This window comes from Cheilinus undulatus, linkage group 18 (assembly GCF_018320785.1).
Source record: "Cheilinus undulatus linkage group 18, ASM1832078v1, whole genome shotgun sequence".
Classification (NCBI taxonomy): domain Eukaryota; kingdom Metazoa; phylum Chordata; class Actinopteri; order Labriformes; family Labridae; genus Cheilinus; species Cheilinus undulatus.
In genome coordinates, this window is record NC_054882.1 from 19105647 (window position 1) to 19119997 (window position 14351).

At 42.7% G+C, this 14351-nt stretch overlaps 1 protein-coding gene across 8 annotated transcripts in view; it reads right to left on the minus strand.

The window, feature by feature from the left end:
• qkia (QKI, KH domain containing, RNA binding a) overlaps positions 1-14063 on the minus strand; it is a 93026-nt gene extending 78963 nt beyond the window's left edge. For all 8 annotated transcript variants that reach the window (XM_041812383.1, XM_041812379.1, XM_041812385.1 and 5 more), the window contains exon 1: positions 13645-14063. In XM_041812383.1, the coding sequence (XP_041668317.1) occupies positions 13645-13789 (145 nt within the window). In that variant the 5' untranslated portion in view covers positions 13790-14063. The remainder of the gene's footprint in view (positions 1-13644) is intronic.
• Positions 14064-14351: the final 288 nt, after the last annotated feature.

The following is a 14351-nucleotide window of genomic DNA, read 5'->3' on the forward strand; positions in this document are numbered from 1 at the left end:
GTCATTAACTAAGCTTCCACTACGCTTAAGCCTTTAAACATTGATCTGCTTCAAAGCGCTCGGTGTGAGGGCTTAGGGAATCTGCATGTGCATGTACATATGCACAATTACAGCCCGGCGGATTCAGGCGTGTTGTTTTCTGCACTCAGCGTTTAAGCAGGGAGAGATAGAGCAAAGAGGTAGGGGCATATTCGGCCCTGAGCAGGCAGCGAGAGCTGGGGCTGATGCAAAGCGACAGACCACGTAACAGGCCTTTAATGTCACCACTGGTCCTCACATGAAAGAGGGAATGTAGCCCCAAGGCTCGATTTTTGCCACACATACTTAGCAGACAGGGGAAGCTGCAAAGAGGAAACAAGTGGAAGGGGAGAAAGGGTGAAGCAGAGAGAAAGGGTGAAATGTGGAGAAGCAGGAGATGAGAGGAGAGAACACAAAGACAGAGGAGAAAAAGAGGGAGGAGGGACTTAAAAATCCTGCTGCTAAAGTAAATAGGTAAAAGGCAAAGCCAGGAGAAATGTGCCATTCCCTCGGGAGAACTGATACAGATTTTCTCCTTAAGCAAACACTATGACGGCGACAGAAGGCAACATAACATAAACAGATGAGAGTTATGCATGTACATGTTTTAAACTGAATGGATGAGATAAAGGGAGAATGCAAAGCATACAGCAAACGTTCTTGTGTGTGGGGCAAGCAGAGCAGGATTATATGCATGGTGATGAGGGAGGAGGAGTGGAGGTATAACTGAGGTCTGGTTCATCAAAAGTGTCAGACGCTCAATAAAAATAAAGCAGCAGGAAGAGCTCCCATCACAAACACCCCAAACTCATGTCAGACACACTCTCCAAGAAAGGAGAGCTGGGGAGAGAAGAGAGAGAGGGGGGAGAGGGATTAGAGGGGACAGAGGAAGACAAGTTCATCTCCTGGAAGACTATTCCTCACCCTAAGGTGTCAACAACAGCTGGCACCTCGGCACCTTGCTTGTGCCCACACCTGTCTCTGCTGCTGTGCCTCCACACTATCCATCCACAGCTGCCTTAAACACACTCAAGAGAACCACTACTGTTTGCAGTACAATTCTGCTACACAATGACGGCCATCTAAAACATTCAGACATTTTGAGCAGTGTCAGTCAGTCCTCTAAAATCACACTTCTCTGTGTCCGTGAGCTTGTCATTGCATGTCCTGCAAGAATAGAAACACAACAGAGAGACAGGAGCAGCTGCAATCTTATCTAAGAGGACAATAAGCAACACCTTTTAAGGTTTTTCATGGGCAGCATTCCTATGTAATGACACAGAGCAGAGAGGGAGGAAGTTAAGGCTAAAGTGAACTGGAGCAGCAGTGTGAAGTGAATCTATCTAACTGAGCCAGCTGGCTGACGTTTTAGTAACTGGACTAACAACTAAAGTTGCATATTCAACTCAATACAGAGTTGTCTGACCTGTCAGACATGGTAGCAGTGATATGTCTTCTACGTTGACAGTTTATTCACTATTTGTGAGCTGTTATTAGGTGTAAGTTAGTGAGAAAATCTCCATAGTTCTAAAATTAGTTGAGGGGTAAGACAAGACAAACAGCACTGTAAATGCATTTATAGTGATGAATAATATAATTGGCATGATATCAGTGGATATTAACTTTAAAGTTAATTATCAGTATGAACATTTCTGGCAATATACTAGCTAATACTGTTCTGCATCAGTTGTTAAAATTGACAGTATGCATGAATAAGTTGAATGAATTTTAAGGCAGAACCAACAGACCTACATCAACTGAAGCCTTTATCTTTGTTCATCTGTATTCCTTAGACTTCACAGTGCTTTAAGTCAGGCAAAAAGTAACAAATTACATTGACTTAAACCACTGTAACTTAGTAGTATTTCTGGGTACTTGTTCTTTTTTCAAGTACATTTTGAAATCAGTACTTTTACTTCTCCTTTCTCTTCTCTCTTTTTACAATACTCTTGTACTTTTTTCACCTCATAGTAGCACCTAGTGAGAATGATTCCACATCACATACCATACACAGACATTGCTGTTGTACACTGCAAGGAGCTTGAGTGTTGATATCTCAGGGTTGAATATTTCAGAATTGATTGTAACTTCCAAAGTGTAATTTTGACTCCATTCTGAGTGCAATGGTCTTCAGTGTTGATTCACCCATGTTAGTGTAACGCTGGAAAGAGACAAATCTGGGGGATGTGTGGGCAGAGTTCCCATCATGCCTTTGGGCAGAGCGTTTGGATGTGTTTTATACCTGTTTAGACATTGCCTGTTGTTTACTGATCCCTGCTAGGATTATTTTGGTCATGTTTTTGGTTCATTGTTGTTCACCACGAGTGAAGCCACTGAGTTAGAGTTACAACCTGTGACATCCTAAAGGATGCACAGTGCATCAGCATGTATTGCCTTACAATGACGATGGCTCTGTGCTTCGATCTTGTCAGAGGAGACCCTCCTTTCCACAGATTTCAGGAGTTACTGCAGTTCTGTTAAAGTGCAAAATCATAAACACTTTCAAAAGTGTAGCTTAACTATATGTAGTGGGGATCAACATATACAATTTCCAAGTGTTAAATGTAGCTCCATATGAGTTTAATTAACACTGTCAAATTTGTAAGGGTGGGAGAAAAAATCGAAACAGAATAGTATCATGATATTTTGTCTGGTGATATATTAGGGATGCACCGATCCACTTTTTTTCAGTTCCGATCCGATAAATATGTGCTGATATCAATACTGATTATATATATATATATATATAATATCATATTTTATATTTTATATATATTATTTGAACTACTACTAAAAAATAAATATCAGCATTATCCAAACAACAACAACAACTGAGTTATAAATCCCTGTCTATAATGCTTTTTAATGAACCTCCCGCCACTAGAGACCACTGTAGCTTCAGTTAATGGCCGAAGCCTTCCTCTCTGACCCTTTACCGGATATAAACAATGAGAAGGACGGCGGTGACTAAAGGCTAACCTGTTTGTGTATAGAAAGACCGTGGTATGACAGTTTTCCAAAGTAGTAAACTGCTCACTGCTTTGGGTAACTACTCACCCAAAGTGAAAAGAGGCCAAATATCAAAGCATGATATTAATCTGCAAAGAGGAACGATGGGGCTAGCGGCGCTAGCTTTCAATGCTAGCGCCACCCGTTAGGTTAACGTCACACCCACTCTTCTTTGTGTTCTCTCATCTTTAGACTAGTTTTGACTATCCTAAATATAGATTTACGTTTAATCTACTAGGTAATTATACAGCCAACAACATCCCCAACTAATACTAGCTCAGTTACACACAGACTGTCTCGTGTTAAACTGCGGTGCGTTCATGGTCTATCGCAAACTGTAGGATGGATTTGGATCGGTCACTTGGATCGGCACCATCAGTCAGATATCCAATCTATTAATTACGCCCATATCGGACCTGATACCGATATTGGATTGAATCAGTCTCATCCCTATGATATATCGTATCATCTCATCCACAAAGTATCAATTTTTTAAATTAATTGCTAATATGAATTCAAGTCTATGATAATGGAAAACTAAAATTAATTGTTTGGAGAATTGTTTGTCGAATCAGGTAAGCAGAGGTGACGGTCATAGAGCAGGAGAAAGTTAGTACAACATGGCAACACCAGGGGAAGGATATTAGGAATGCAAGCAGGGTACGAATTAGATGGACATAACACATGAGGTTTGAAAGAAGTGCTACATGACAATAAAATACTGTGTAAATAAGACAAACATAAGGAAAAGACTAATGCTAAATCAGCTAAACAGTTGAAAAAATTGTTTAAATCGCAATATATGGTATCGCAATAATACTGAATCGCAATAGTATTAGATTGTGACCCAAGTATCGTGATAATATCGTATCATGGAGCCAATAGTGATTCCCACCCCTATTAATTTGCTGTGTGTTTTACTTTATAACAGAGGTGTGACTTAACCTGAATAAGCTGGTTGGAAAGTGCAACTCTTCAGTAGCTGCTCAGTACACAGTACTTGAAGTAATCCTTAAAGTTTAATTATTGATACTACAATGAATCTAACCTACTGACCAACCTCCAAATCCTTATTGACAAATCACAACCCAAATTTCTTACAATTTTAATAATAACTAAATTTTTTTGACAAAAAAATGGAGCAGTTTAGACTTAACATGAAACAAAAGATGTGATGGAACAAAGAGATGGAGACATACCTATCAAACTAAAAGCATGCTGTAGACTCTAGACACATTTTCTTTACAGGCACATCTGCCTCCACTGGAAAAGGCTTTACAACCCACTTTTGGGTCCCAACACATCAATTTAGAGCCAAGGCTCTGGATGACTAAGATTAACAAAAAAATACTCTTTTTCATCAAGAGCAGGAACACTGAAAAAAAGGTTGATCAATATAACAGGATCATTATTACATCTATCCAGTGTCATTGCTGAGTTCTCCACAAGTGGGGGTATAGAAACAGTTTTTTAATGAATTTAAAAAAAAGTATTACTGCATTGTCATTTTGATTATAATTGTTTGAAAATGCAGACAGGAAGGGTCTATTGACCAGAATAACCATTTACCAGCATATTTATTTACTTTCAAAATCAGTATCAGTCGTAAAAAGACACATCAGACACATCACGCATGCTCTAAGTTGTCTCCACTGTCCTCATTCCACCATCAGAGAGACAGTGTTTTGTGCTGATTCTACAGACAGCACTTGTGTGCTTTCTCCTATGTGAACTGATAGGAATGACCCGATGTTTGCGTCTGGCCCATTAAAGCACAAAAAGCCATTGTGTATCATTAGTGAAAGGGGAGGAAGGGGAGAGAGACAGAGTGGTGGAGTGTGGAGCTGAGGGAGGGGTCGTTGACCTTCCTCATAACTGAGCAGATGACCTCATTCACAGCACATAGGAATCCTCTGTCTCCCCCCCTACTGTTCTTTATCACATTCACCATCCTCCCATTGCTCTGGGCAGCATCGCTCGCCTTTTTCCTTTTGGCGAACACAATCAATCAAGTGAACGGAGATGAGGCTCATGCTCGCTAACCCTTTCATACACGCTGCACATTCTTTCCTGCCAACTACATGTGGGTTTGTATGCCAGTCACTCCTATGTGTTGTTCCATGGTGCTAAATGGGCTCTTTGTTTCAACAATTAGAGCCTAATCATACAAAACCAGCCATTGTTTCTGCTCTGTAATCTCCTCGCAACCACTGAACTGATAAAGGACAGACAGACTTAAGCCTCACCACAAACAGACAACAGGCAGCGACAAATGCTAAACAAACAGAGCAGTCACAAAACTGTTTCACTTGCAGTAGTACAACTCTGACTTCATTAATTTGCGGCTAGTTTGAACAGGGCCTGATGCACATGAGCATAATTTATGCTAAGCAAATCATGTTTTACATTATGGCACGCGACTGTGGGGTAGGCAGCCACTGTAAAACAAAGGTATGCAACGCATCATCATGTTCATCATAGCTAGGCTGGTGAGGCTGTGGCAGACAGAGAAGACCATGTTTAGGAACTGAAAGATTGTTGAATAGGTAGAGGAAGCAAGCAGAGGGACTAAAACATATGTGGACATCCCTTCAACAAATCTAGAAACTACCTACAAGACATGAGTGTAAATTCCATCACTACACACAGAGAGCACAAGTTGAGCAGTGTGGCATCCAATCACATGCTTGCACAGGGTGAAATGTGAGATTGAGGGTACAGGCACAGGTGGTTCAAACATCATGAACTTGAATAACTTCAGTGTGGAATGAGCTCTTGCACCACTATCTCAAGCTTGCATGCCAACATAAAGCTCACTGTACTTACAGAAAGTCTTTTTGCATGATTGCTTTGAGGCTACTCTCCTTCCCCCTTAAAGCCAAGCTTTACAGTTGACATGTGATCCAACTACACAGCGTGTTTTAGAACAGCCCTTACAACTAATACAGCTGCAAGCCCCTAAGGCAACTCAAAGAAAAACTACTTCTTTTTTTTTTAAACTATTTTAACATTCAAAGATGCATTAAGAAAGATCAAAGAATGCAAAAGTGAAATAAAAGTACTGCAGAGTCACTCCAGCTCCCATCTGCACATCAAGAACATTCAAAATATATTTACAGCTGCTTGGAGCAATGTTAGCATGACTTGTATTTGTTCTCCTCAGCCCTGGATAACTATCCCAAGGTAGTCCAACAAATGCCACAACACATTTTACACAATGTCAATTTTATTTCAAGACAGAGAAGGGAAACCTAAAGGGACAGCATTGCCTTAAAAAGTGCAGCAAAACCTCTTTACAAGGCATCATCTGCATCGTGAGCCCTAGGTAAACTGCAAACAAAACACAATTGGAAAACTGAAAAGTTAGAGTTAGAAAAGCTGCTCCTCTTTATAACATGAAGCAAGTATTAAAGACAGGCCAAATAATAACATATTTTGTCCATTTAAGACAGCAGAAAGGAAAGCTGTTAGTAGCATTAGCCTATTTTCCTGGAAAAAAAAGAGGAAAGAGGCATTCTTGAAAGACCGAAATGGGAATTCTGACATATTGGGACTTGTGTCAAAGCTGTGCATATCAAAAGAAGAAGCTGAGATTGGTAGCAATTGGAGTTCCCTGTGCTTCATATTTGATGGCAGAAGTCTACAGAGGAATCTCTTTACCTCTTGCCACCTTACTTTCTGTGGCCCTGAGGGAAGGTTATGGCAGCACCGCCTGCTCTCGCCAAGCCTCACAGAAACAACACCGGCTGCTAAGGGACAGGTAAATTATTCATCTCTGATTTATTGGCCAGCCTGCAACGAGTGAGAAGCCGTGACAAAGGCTGCAAACCACAGGCAGAATGATCCACTGGGGTGTTTTGACAGAGGATGTGGAGGATTTGGATGAGGAAGAGGGGAAAATGTTGCAAAGATAAACAGCCAGTAAGATAGGGCTGCCACGAAATTAGATCATTTAAGAAAATATTTCTGATTTTTTTCATATAAGTGGAGAGAAGCTTGCTAGTGCCAGCCTTGAAGCAAAAAACTTGATCAGACTCAGACACACTGGGAACATTTTTAGAGATTCAAATCAAAGTTAGAAGTTTGTAGTGTTCACATAAAGCAGAGCTAAAACACACTATGAGAGAGTGTGGGGAAAACAAACACCAAGCTGGAGGTTAAGTGCTCTGACTGTGCTCCCGGTAAAATTCCTGAGCTGGCTGCCAATGCTTGGTTGCCATTCCTCCTCTGAAAGGAGTGAAAAAAATGAATGCTGAGAGGTTGGGAGGGTAAGAGAAGAACAGAGTGAGCATTCAGCTCATATTTTCACCTCCTGTCATGATAAAAACGAGGGAAGCTGTAGGAAATAGTGAAAAATGTTCTCGTATCATACCTGGAAAAGACCTAATTGATAAAAACGGCATCTGTTGTGACAGTTCAGGGATTTACAAATAATACAGAAGAAAAAAGTGAGGAAACACGGGGGACTGTTTTCAGGGAGGAGGTGGGAGAGCTATTTCAAGCACGCAAAGAATGTAGCAGGGTGGGGCCTATACATACACCACAAACTGGAAAAAAAGAAATGTATAGTGTCCCTTGCATGTCTACATAAAGGTGTGGGTGAAAGATTCATGATGTAATCCAAATTAGTCAAAAGAAAGCTGTGAAACTGAGCTACATCTGTGGGGGAGGGTAAAAAAAGAAAGGGCCTCTCTTGTCATTAAAGCACCCCCCCCCCCCCCCCCCCTTGTCTGTCTGGAGGAAAAACAAACCACTGACTCTCCTTCCCCATAGTCCTTTCCTGTCTGAATCAGGCGTAACTTTCCGCGGACATTTTTGCTTTATAAAAATACAGGGAAGAGAGCTGAAAAAAGGGTCAAGGGCAATGGGTGGTGCCGTGGTTTCTGTAAAAAGGAATAAACAGTCTGGTTTAATGAACAAGACTGTGCTAGGGAGCTGTTGTGACATAATTATTACAACATCGCCTTAATTTATGTTCCTTTTTTAGCACTGCTTGTCATCATCTGGTACACACTTGCACACAAACACAAAGACCATAGACTCCTGTGTTGACTGAAAAATTCCTCCAGTGAAATGCAGTTATTTCATGTTTAATTTTAACTTGATTGCTCCACTTTGATGCACAAGAAAAAGAGAGTACTGTCCTCTGGCTTTTGTCCAGCGGCCAGTTAGAATGAAAGGAAAGACACTTAGTTTTGGTGACAGCAGACTAGATAGTCAGGGTAGGGCATAGAGACGGGAGGCCAGGCAGCAGCGGCGGTGATAAGCAGGCCCCAGCACTCACAGGATTGAGGCCTGAGATAAGAGCCCAGAGCTGTCGTTGGATGACTTTATCATACAGCCCCCTCTCCGAGGGTTGGAGCAGGGGTCTGCTTCAATGGGAGAGCAGAGGGATGGGTTCAGGGTTGAAGTTAGACCAGAAGCCCACACAGGCATTGTAGAGGGGGCAACTGGATAGGAGGTCAGGGGCACGTCAGACGGAAGAAAGAGAAGGCAACTCTGGGTCCCTCTACAACCTCTACACCTCACCCTGTCAGGCTGATGCCACCACCTAATTTATTACCAGGGAAGAGAGAGAGATAGAGCGAGAGAGAGACCGCACGAGGGCAAGAGAGAGGCAGGCAGAGAGACAGCACAAAGCCTTCTATTCTGCTTTCTCACAGTGGTGGCAACGGCTCAGTAAACCAGCTCACAGAATGGCTCTCGGTTAATTAAATTCCAGCTTATAAGTGGTGCTTTGGGAGAGAATGTGGGGAGAAGAGAGGGGTTGCAGAGAGGGGGTATAACAGGTTTCTGCTTTTCAACAACAGTCCCAGCCAAACACCTTCAATTCTCTCCTCTCGTCAGTCTCTATCAGTGCTCTTTCCAGGCTCTAGGCTGTATCTTACTTTGTGAAGCAGCGCTCAATCTTATTAGCTGCTAAATTGATTGCATGTCAGAGGTTAGTGAAGGTCTCGCCCTGTGCTGAAAAACGCTGAGGGTCAACCTGCAGCGGGAGACAGACGGAGAATGAAACGGGGGAGAACCTGACAGATTGGCAGAAATATGGGACATTAGTTAGAAAACCAAACACATCCAGTTTATCAAAATCTGTTCTCAAAACTGCTGTTCCCAGAGGACCTGTTTCCTCCACAGTGGACAGCAGACAGTTTGTCCTCCGAATGCTGACAGCTCTCCAGGGAAGGTCCTGTTAAATCATGACATGCGAAACAAGCAGACACAGAACTGTATATGCAAAGGGGGGGTGTTGTTGCCAAGAACAAATGATACGATGCACCATGCAGCACAGTGTGCAATGAAACAACAGACCGTTTAATCTTCGATACAAACAAAGCTAAATAATGAGCAAAACTAAGGGGATTTGAAGTTATAATTTTCTACCAATCTGACTGAACTGCTGCCCTTAAAAAACACTCACAACACTTCATGACAACAAAAACAGTCCGGACTTTCTCCCGCTGCGGCTACCCTTCAACAAAGCCTGCACTTCACTACCAGGCTACATCTCTAGATGTTATATGGGCTGTCTCCTCCTGCCAAGAGAAAATACAGCAATTTGAAGCCGCTTGTTGGCTGGCAGATCGTAAAGAGAAAGAAAAAAAACCTCCATAGCAGGTGTCACCTCAGGGAGATGAACAACTGGGGTTTCAAAAGAGGGCCTGTCAGTTGGACAGAGTGACCTTGAGGGAGTACTCGCACGTATTAGGAGGGGACGGCCAAGGGTGGGAGCAGGCGTCACACACAAGGGTGTCGGCTTTCTGCAGCCTGGAAGCAGCTGTGTCGACAAGCACACGACGTCGGATGGGTGAGGGAGACGGGTGCAGCTGTCGAATGGGTGTACTCTTGAGAGATGGATGATTTGGGAGAATTCTTTAACTTTTAAGATTTTCTCTGTTATTAGAGCACTTAAATCTTACAAAAGAAGGCTTTTAAGACGTTAAATCGCATTTAAGTCTCTGTAATGACTTTATCCCAGGAGTAAAGTGCTGTCATTGTTATTTATCAACAAAACAGAGAAACTTCAGCCCCCCCGGAGATAGTGGTTGATGGTTTGTTGACAGATTAGGACAGTCCTTTAACTCTCTTTTTCACACACTATTTAAAAACACTTCACTGGCTGGTTTTGTCTCTACTTCTACTCAAGCATTGCTGATCAATAGCTTTTCATGTAGCACCTGCTTTCTCCTGACACTTTGACGATACAATCGCTTTTCATGAGACAACGCTGACAGAGAAGTCTCCTATCCCCACAACACACTCCGAGGAGAACACTACCCAGACGAACGAAAAAGCAGACACCAAAATATAATCTGAGGTCAGAAAAATTCCACAATAAGAAGACAAGTTTCCCCTCTTAGTCTATCCCGTCTGGGCTGGAAGTCGCAGCCGTATGTGATGTTTATCTTTACTTTTAGCAGAGAAGATTGTAAAAATGTTTCACCATCATAAAAAGTTAATCACTCTAAAAATATATTACCATAAACTAGCATCATAAAACAATAAAAAGTAACTTCCCAAGGCTTTTAAAAAATGCAGTGATTTGACAGCACAGCCGCCTAACACAAAACACAGAAAATAGATCTATTTCAAAAGAAGTGGGCCATAGGGAGGAGTGGAACACTTTGGAAGATTGATACAAACTGCAGATTCTGGACTGGGCGCTCGGTTTAAGGAAGTCGAAGAAGGCTGGGACTTTAATATCGCAATAGTTTCTGCCCTGTTCAGAGAGAAAAAGCAAGCCAAACCGCCCCTAACAGGAACCAGACAGTCAGACAGGCCTCTGCACCCGGGTGGCTTTCATCACACACAAACACAACTTTTGGCAGGGGGGGTAAAGTTTGGGTTGGTGCTGTGGAAACCCTTGTAAACCTCAGACTTGTGCAGCCAGAGCAGTGAGGCAGAGGTCGGTGGGGGTAATTTCTTATAATACAGAAGAACATTTCATCCTTTTTACTTGTACACCACTGAATAGAAACAGAAGACTGACACAGCTTTAGAGAATTCATTTCTAACCAGATCCTCTGAGCACCATATGGTGCACGACATCAAATGTTAAAAGAAAAAACTAAGCTCAGATTGCTCAATAGTCGTTTCTGACGTCAGCTCAGGAGATTTTTTTACACATGGCAACTATTCAAAATCATATAAATAATGTGCGCTATGTCTTCTGTAGGAGCATTAGCTGGTTATGCCTGCACACAGCATCACTGTAGAGTGCAGCTGCCACTCTCCTAGTGATTCAGTCCCCGTTATTCAAAGTCACAGCTCCTGAGGTCTAAGTGGACAGGTAACACAATCAAAATAGCAAAGAAAGGTCAAACCAATAAGAAAATGTGTCAAAATTCAGCCCAGAAACACTGGAAGCACAGGGATTTTAAGACTCACAAAGAAGAAAACTTTGCACATCCTCAAAACATGCATAAGTTGTGTTTTCTAGCATTCACAGCCCATTTATAAACTAAACAAACTCTCTGTGACAATCTAATTTTTGTCTGCTCTACAAAGTAAAAGCCAGTAAGAGGAAATTGATGTATCTGATTTGTTCTAATAATTACGACCGAGTAAAGGCAAGCTGAAAAATGCCTTTAGTCAGTTCAACCATACAGCAAGCCCAAAGCAGCAGTGCTGAGCTCTTCTCTACTGTGAATGTGGTCCACAGACAACAGTCTCTGTTCAGAAACATTTTAAGCGACCTGAAACAGGGGCTAGTAAAATACAAAGAGGAGCAGGGATAAAAAGAAAAAAAACAAGTCTGCTTCCAGGGTCTAACCTCAATGAAAACAACACACCCTTCAACTGAAGCCGACTCTAATAACACAACCAACCCTTCTAGAAATTGAAAACTCCCTAATGCCTCTTTAGAAAGGATTTAAATGATGTGTAGAATGATTAAATCTGATTATTTAAATGGGAATTTTGTTTGCAGAGATATGAGAGAAAATTAAAGATTAATGTCTATGAAAGCAGTGATTTGTTGGTTGAGTGCTTACATTTTTGCACTATTCAACCCTAGACTGAAATGACAAATATTAATTTGTAAACTACCACAATATTATCACTTGCACGGTGTATAGAGCTGTAAAATAACATTGAAAATCCAATTTTATTCATCCTGAGCTGTTATTTTCGGGGTTATATGTATGATTGTTTTCTTGGACTGATGTAGTTTAAGTGGCCGACAAGGGGAAATAGTCCACTTTGCGACTAAAGTGTCTTGTTTACCACTCAGCAAGTGAGCAAGAAAATCTTTGCAGACCGGTTTAGCAGCTACATACTACACCTACTCATCCAGACATGCAACCGAAACTAAGAGATATGCACTGCTCTATATTATGTCTAATGTCGACGAATAAAGCTCTCATTCATACCGTGGAGTGGTCGGAAAGCGTGTTATTTTTAATCCTCAGTGACATGGTCTACAGTCCGACACTACCCACCGCACGGGGACAGTCTGCTAAGGGGGCTGTGGCGCTCTCTAGTGTCCCCAGCTCAGTTACATAAACCGTGGGTCCTATCTTCCGCTTAGACCAGCTTATGATATTGATACTATCAACATAAACGGCGAATAAACCCTGTTTATCAGCGCCGCTCCTCGTGCCAAAAAAGTAACAGGGCGGAGGAATACAGGTAGACAGACAAACCCCGTCTGGACGGCGCCGCCGACAAAAAGGCGACGTAATTTTTGGTAGGGCACGCTTGAGTGGCAAAAACACGACGACTGCTGCAGCAAGGGAAGGAAATATAACAGAAACAGACCCTGGCTTGAGGGGAAATACTGCGGTAGCTGAAGAAAGGTTAAGAAACAGTGCGGTACTCCTTTTCGTGAAAAAGTTAGACGGCTGAAATAGTCTTCGTGTACTCCCCCTCCCAGCAGCAAATCACTGGCCATTGTTTGGGCAACAAGCAGACACATTCCACCGTGCTGTGAGCTCGGCCGCTGGGCAACTAGTAACCCAAACCTCTGGAGGTACATATAAGACAATTCAACTTTTGAAACACTGTTTAAAACACTAAAATAGCTAGAGACGTCTTTAGCCAGAGCCTTTGCTGTGTACACGCTACCGTTTGGGTTCTTTAAGAGTTCAACGGAACGTAGACACCCAGGCTCGCTAGCTGAAAATGTGGCTAACCCGAGCTAAAATGCTCCAGAACATGTGGAATAAGGCCCCTGTTAATTAAAAGGAGATTACAGGGAGATAAACCTCGAGAGTGCCTAAAAACTTTAAGCTTAACTATTTTCGTGTGTACACTGACAGTGATAGACTCCGTAGTTTTTTCTAAGTGAGTGAGAGAAAGTTTTTTCCTCGTCGCCACAAAGTCAGGGGTGCAGCAACAAACTCCACGGGAGCCTGACGTAAGCAACACAAACTCTCAAATCCACATCTCGCAGTGCTTTAAGACTTGACAACTCATTAAGAATGGAGCTGGATTTATTGTTTTGGGTGTGAGGTATCGATTGGGGTGAGTTGTAAGTGTTGTTGTGGCTGCCACGGTCAGCAATATTGGTTTATCCGAGATAAGGACGTTATGCAGCAGGGACGCCCAGCCGTACCGACACCGGACTGCGCCGTGGTCACGCTTCCCCACCTCCCATATTCGCTCCAGACTCCCCCTTACCTTCATCGAGAAGCCTTTCCAGGTGTGTGAAGATGCCGCAGAGATTTGGCAAACTGGTCATGAGCTTCTTCTCATTTAGTAACTGCATCAAATAGTCGGGACTCGGCCTCGGTCGTTCCTTCACTTCGACCTCTCCGACCATCATCTTTGCGGCGAGAACGGAGAACAAACCACCGCGGAACACAGAATCCTCTTTTAGGAAAAGGAGAAAAAAACGGAAAAAAGAAAAAAAACTTGCAGCTCCAATCCCTCGCTACCCTCCTCCTTCAGACGAGAAGACTCTGTAAACCCCCCTTAAAATTCAGGTTTGGTTTGTTCTTGTTGTTGGAGTGGAGAGGGGGCAAAAAAAAGAAACCGTTATCTTCCTTCCCGAGACTCGTGCGCCGTACTCTCCTCTACGCCGTGTGCGCTCAGGGACGTTCGATTCCACCACTGTAGGCGCGAGAGACTGTTCCACCGGAAAGGCTACGTCCTCCTCAACGGCCATTGGCCAGCGGGGCTTTCAGCGACTAATGGGAGAACCAGTGAGCGCTCACAACCCAAACAGGAGGGCGGGGCGTGTCTGTTTCTTGAATGATGGACAGGGATATCAGCCAATGGTGTGCAGTGCGGAGGAAAGCGCATAATAAACTGAAGTGGAAGAGCTCAAACTTACTTTTTATTCTCACTTAAGACACAATTATGAGTTAATTTTTAGCTCTTAATAA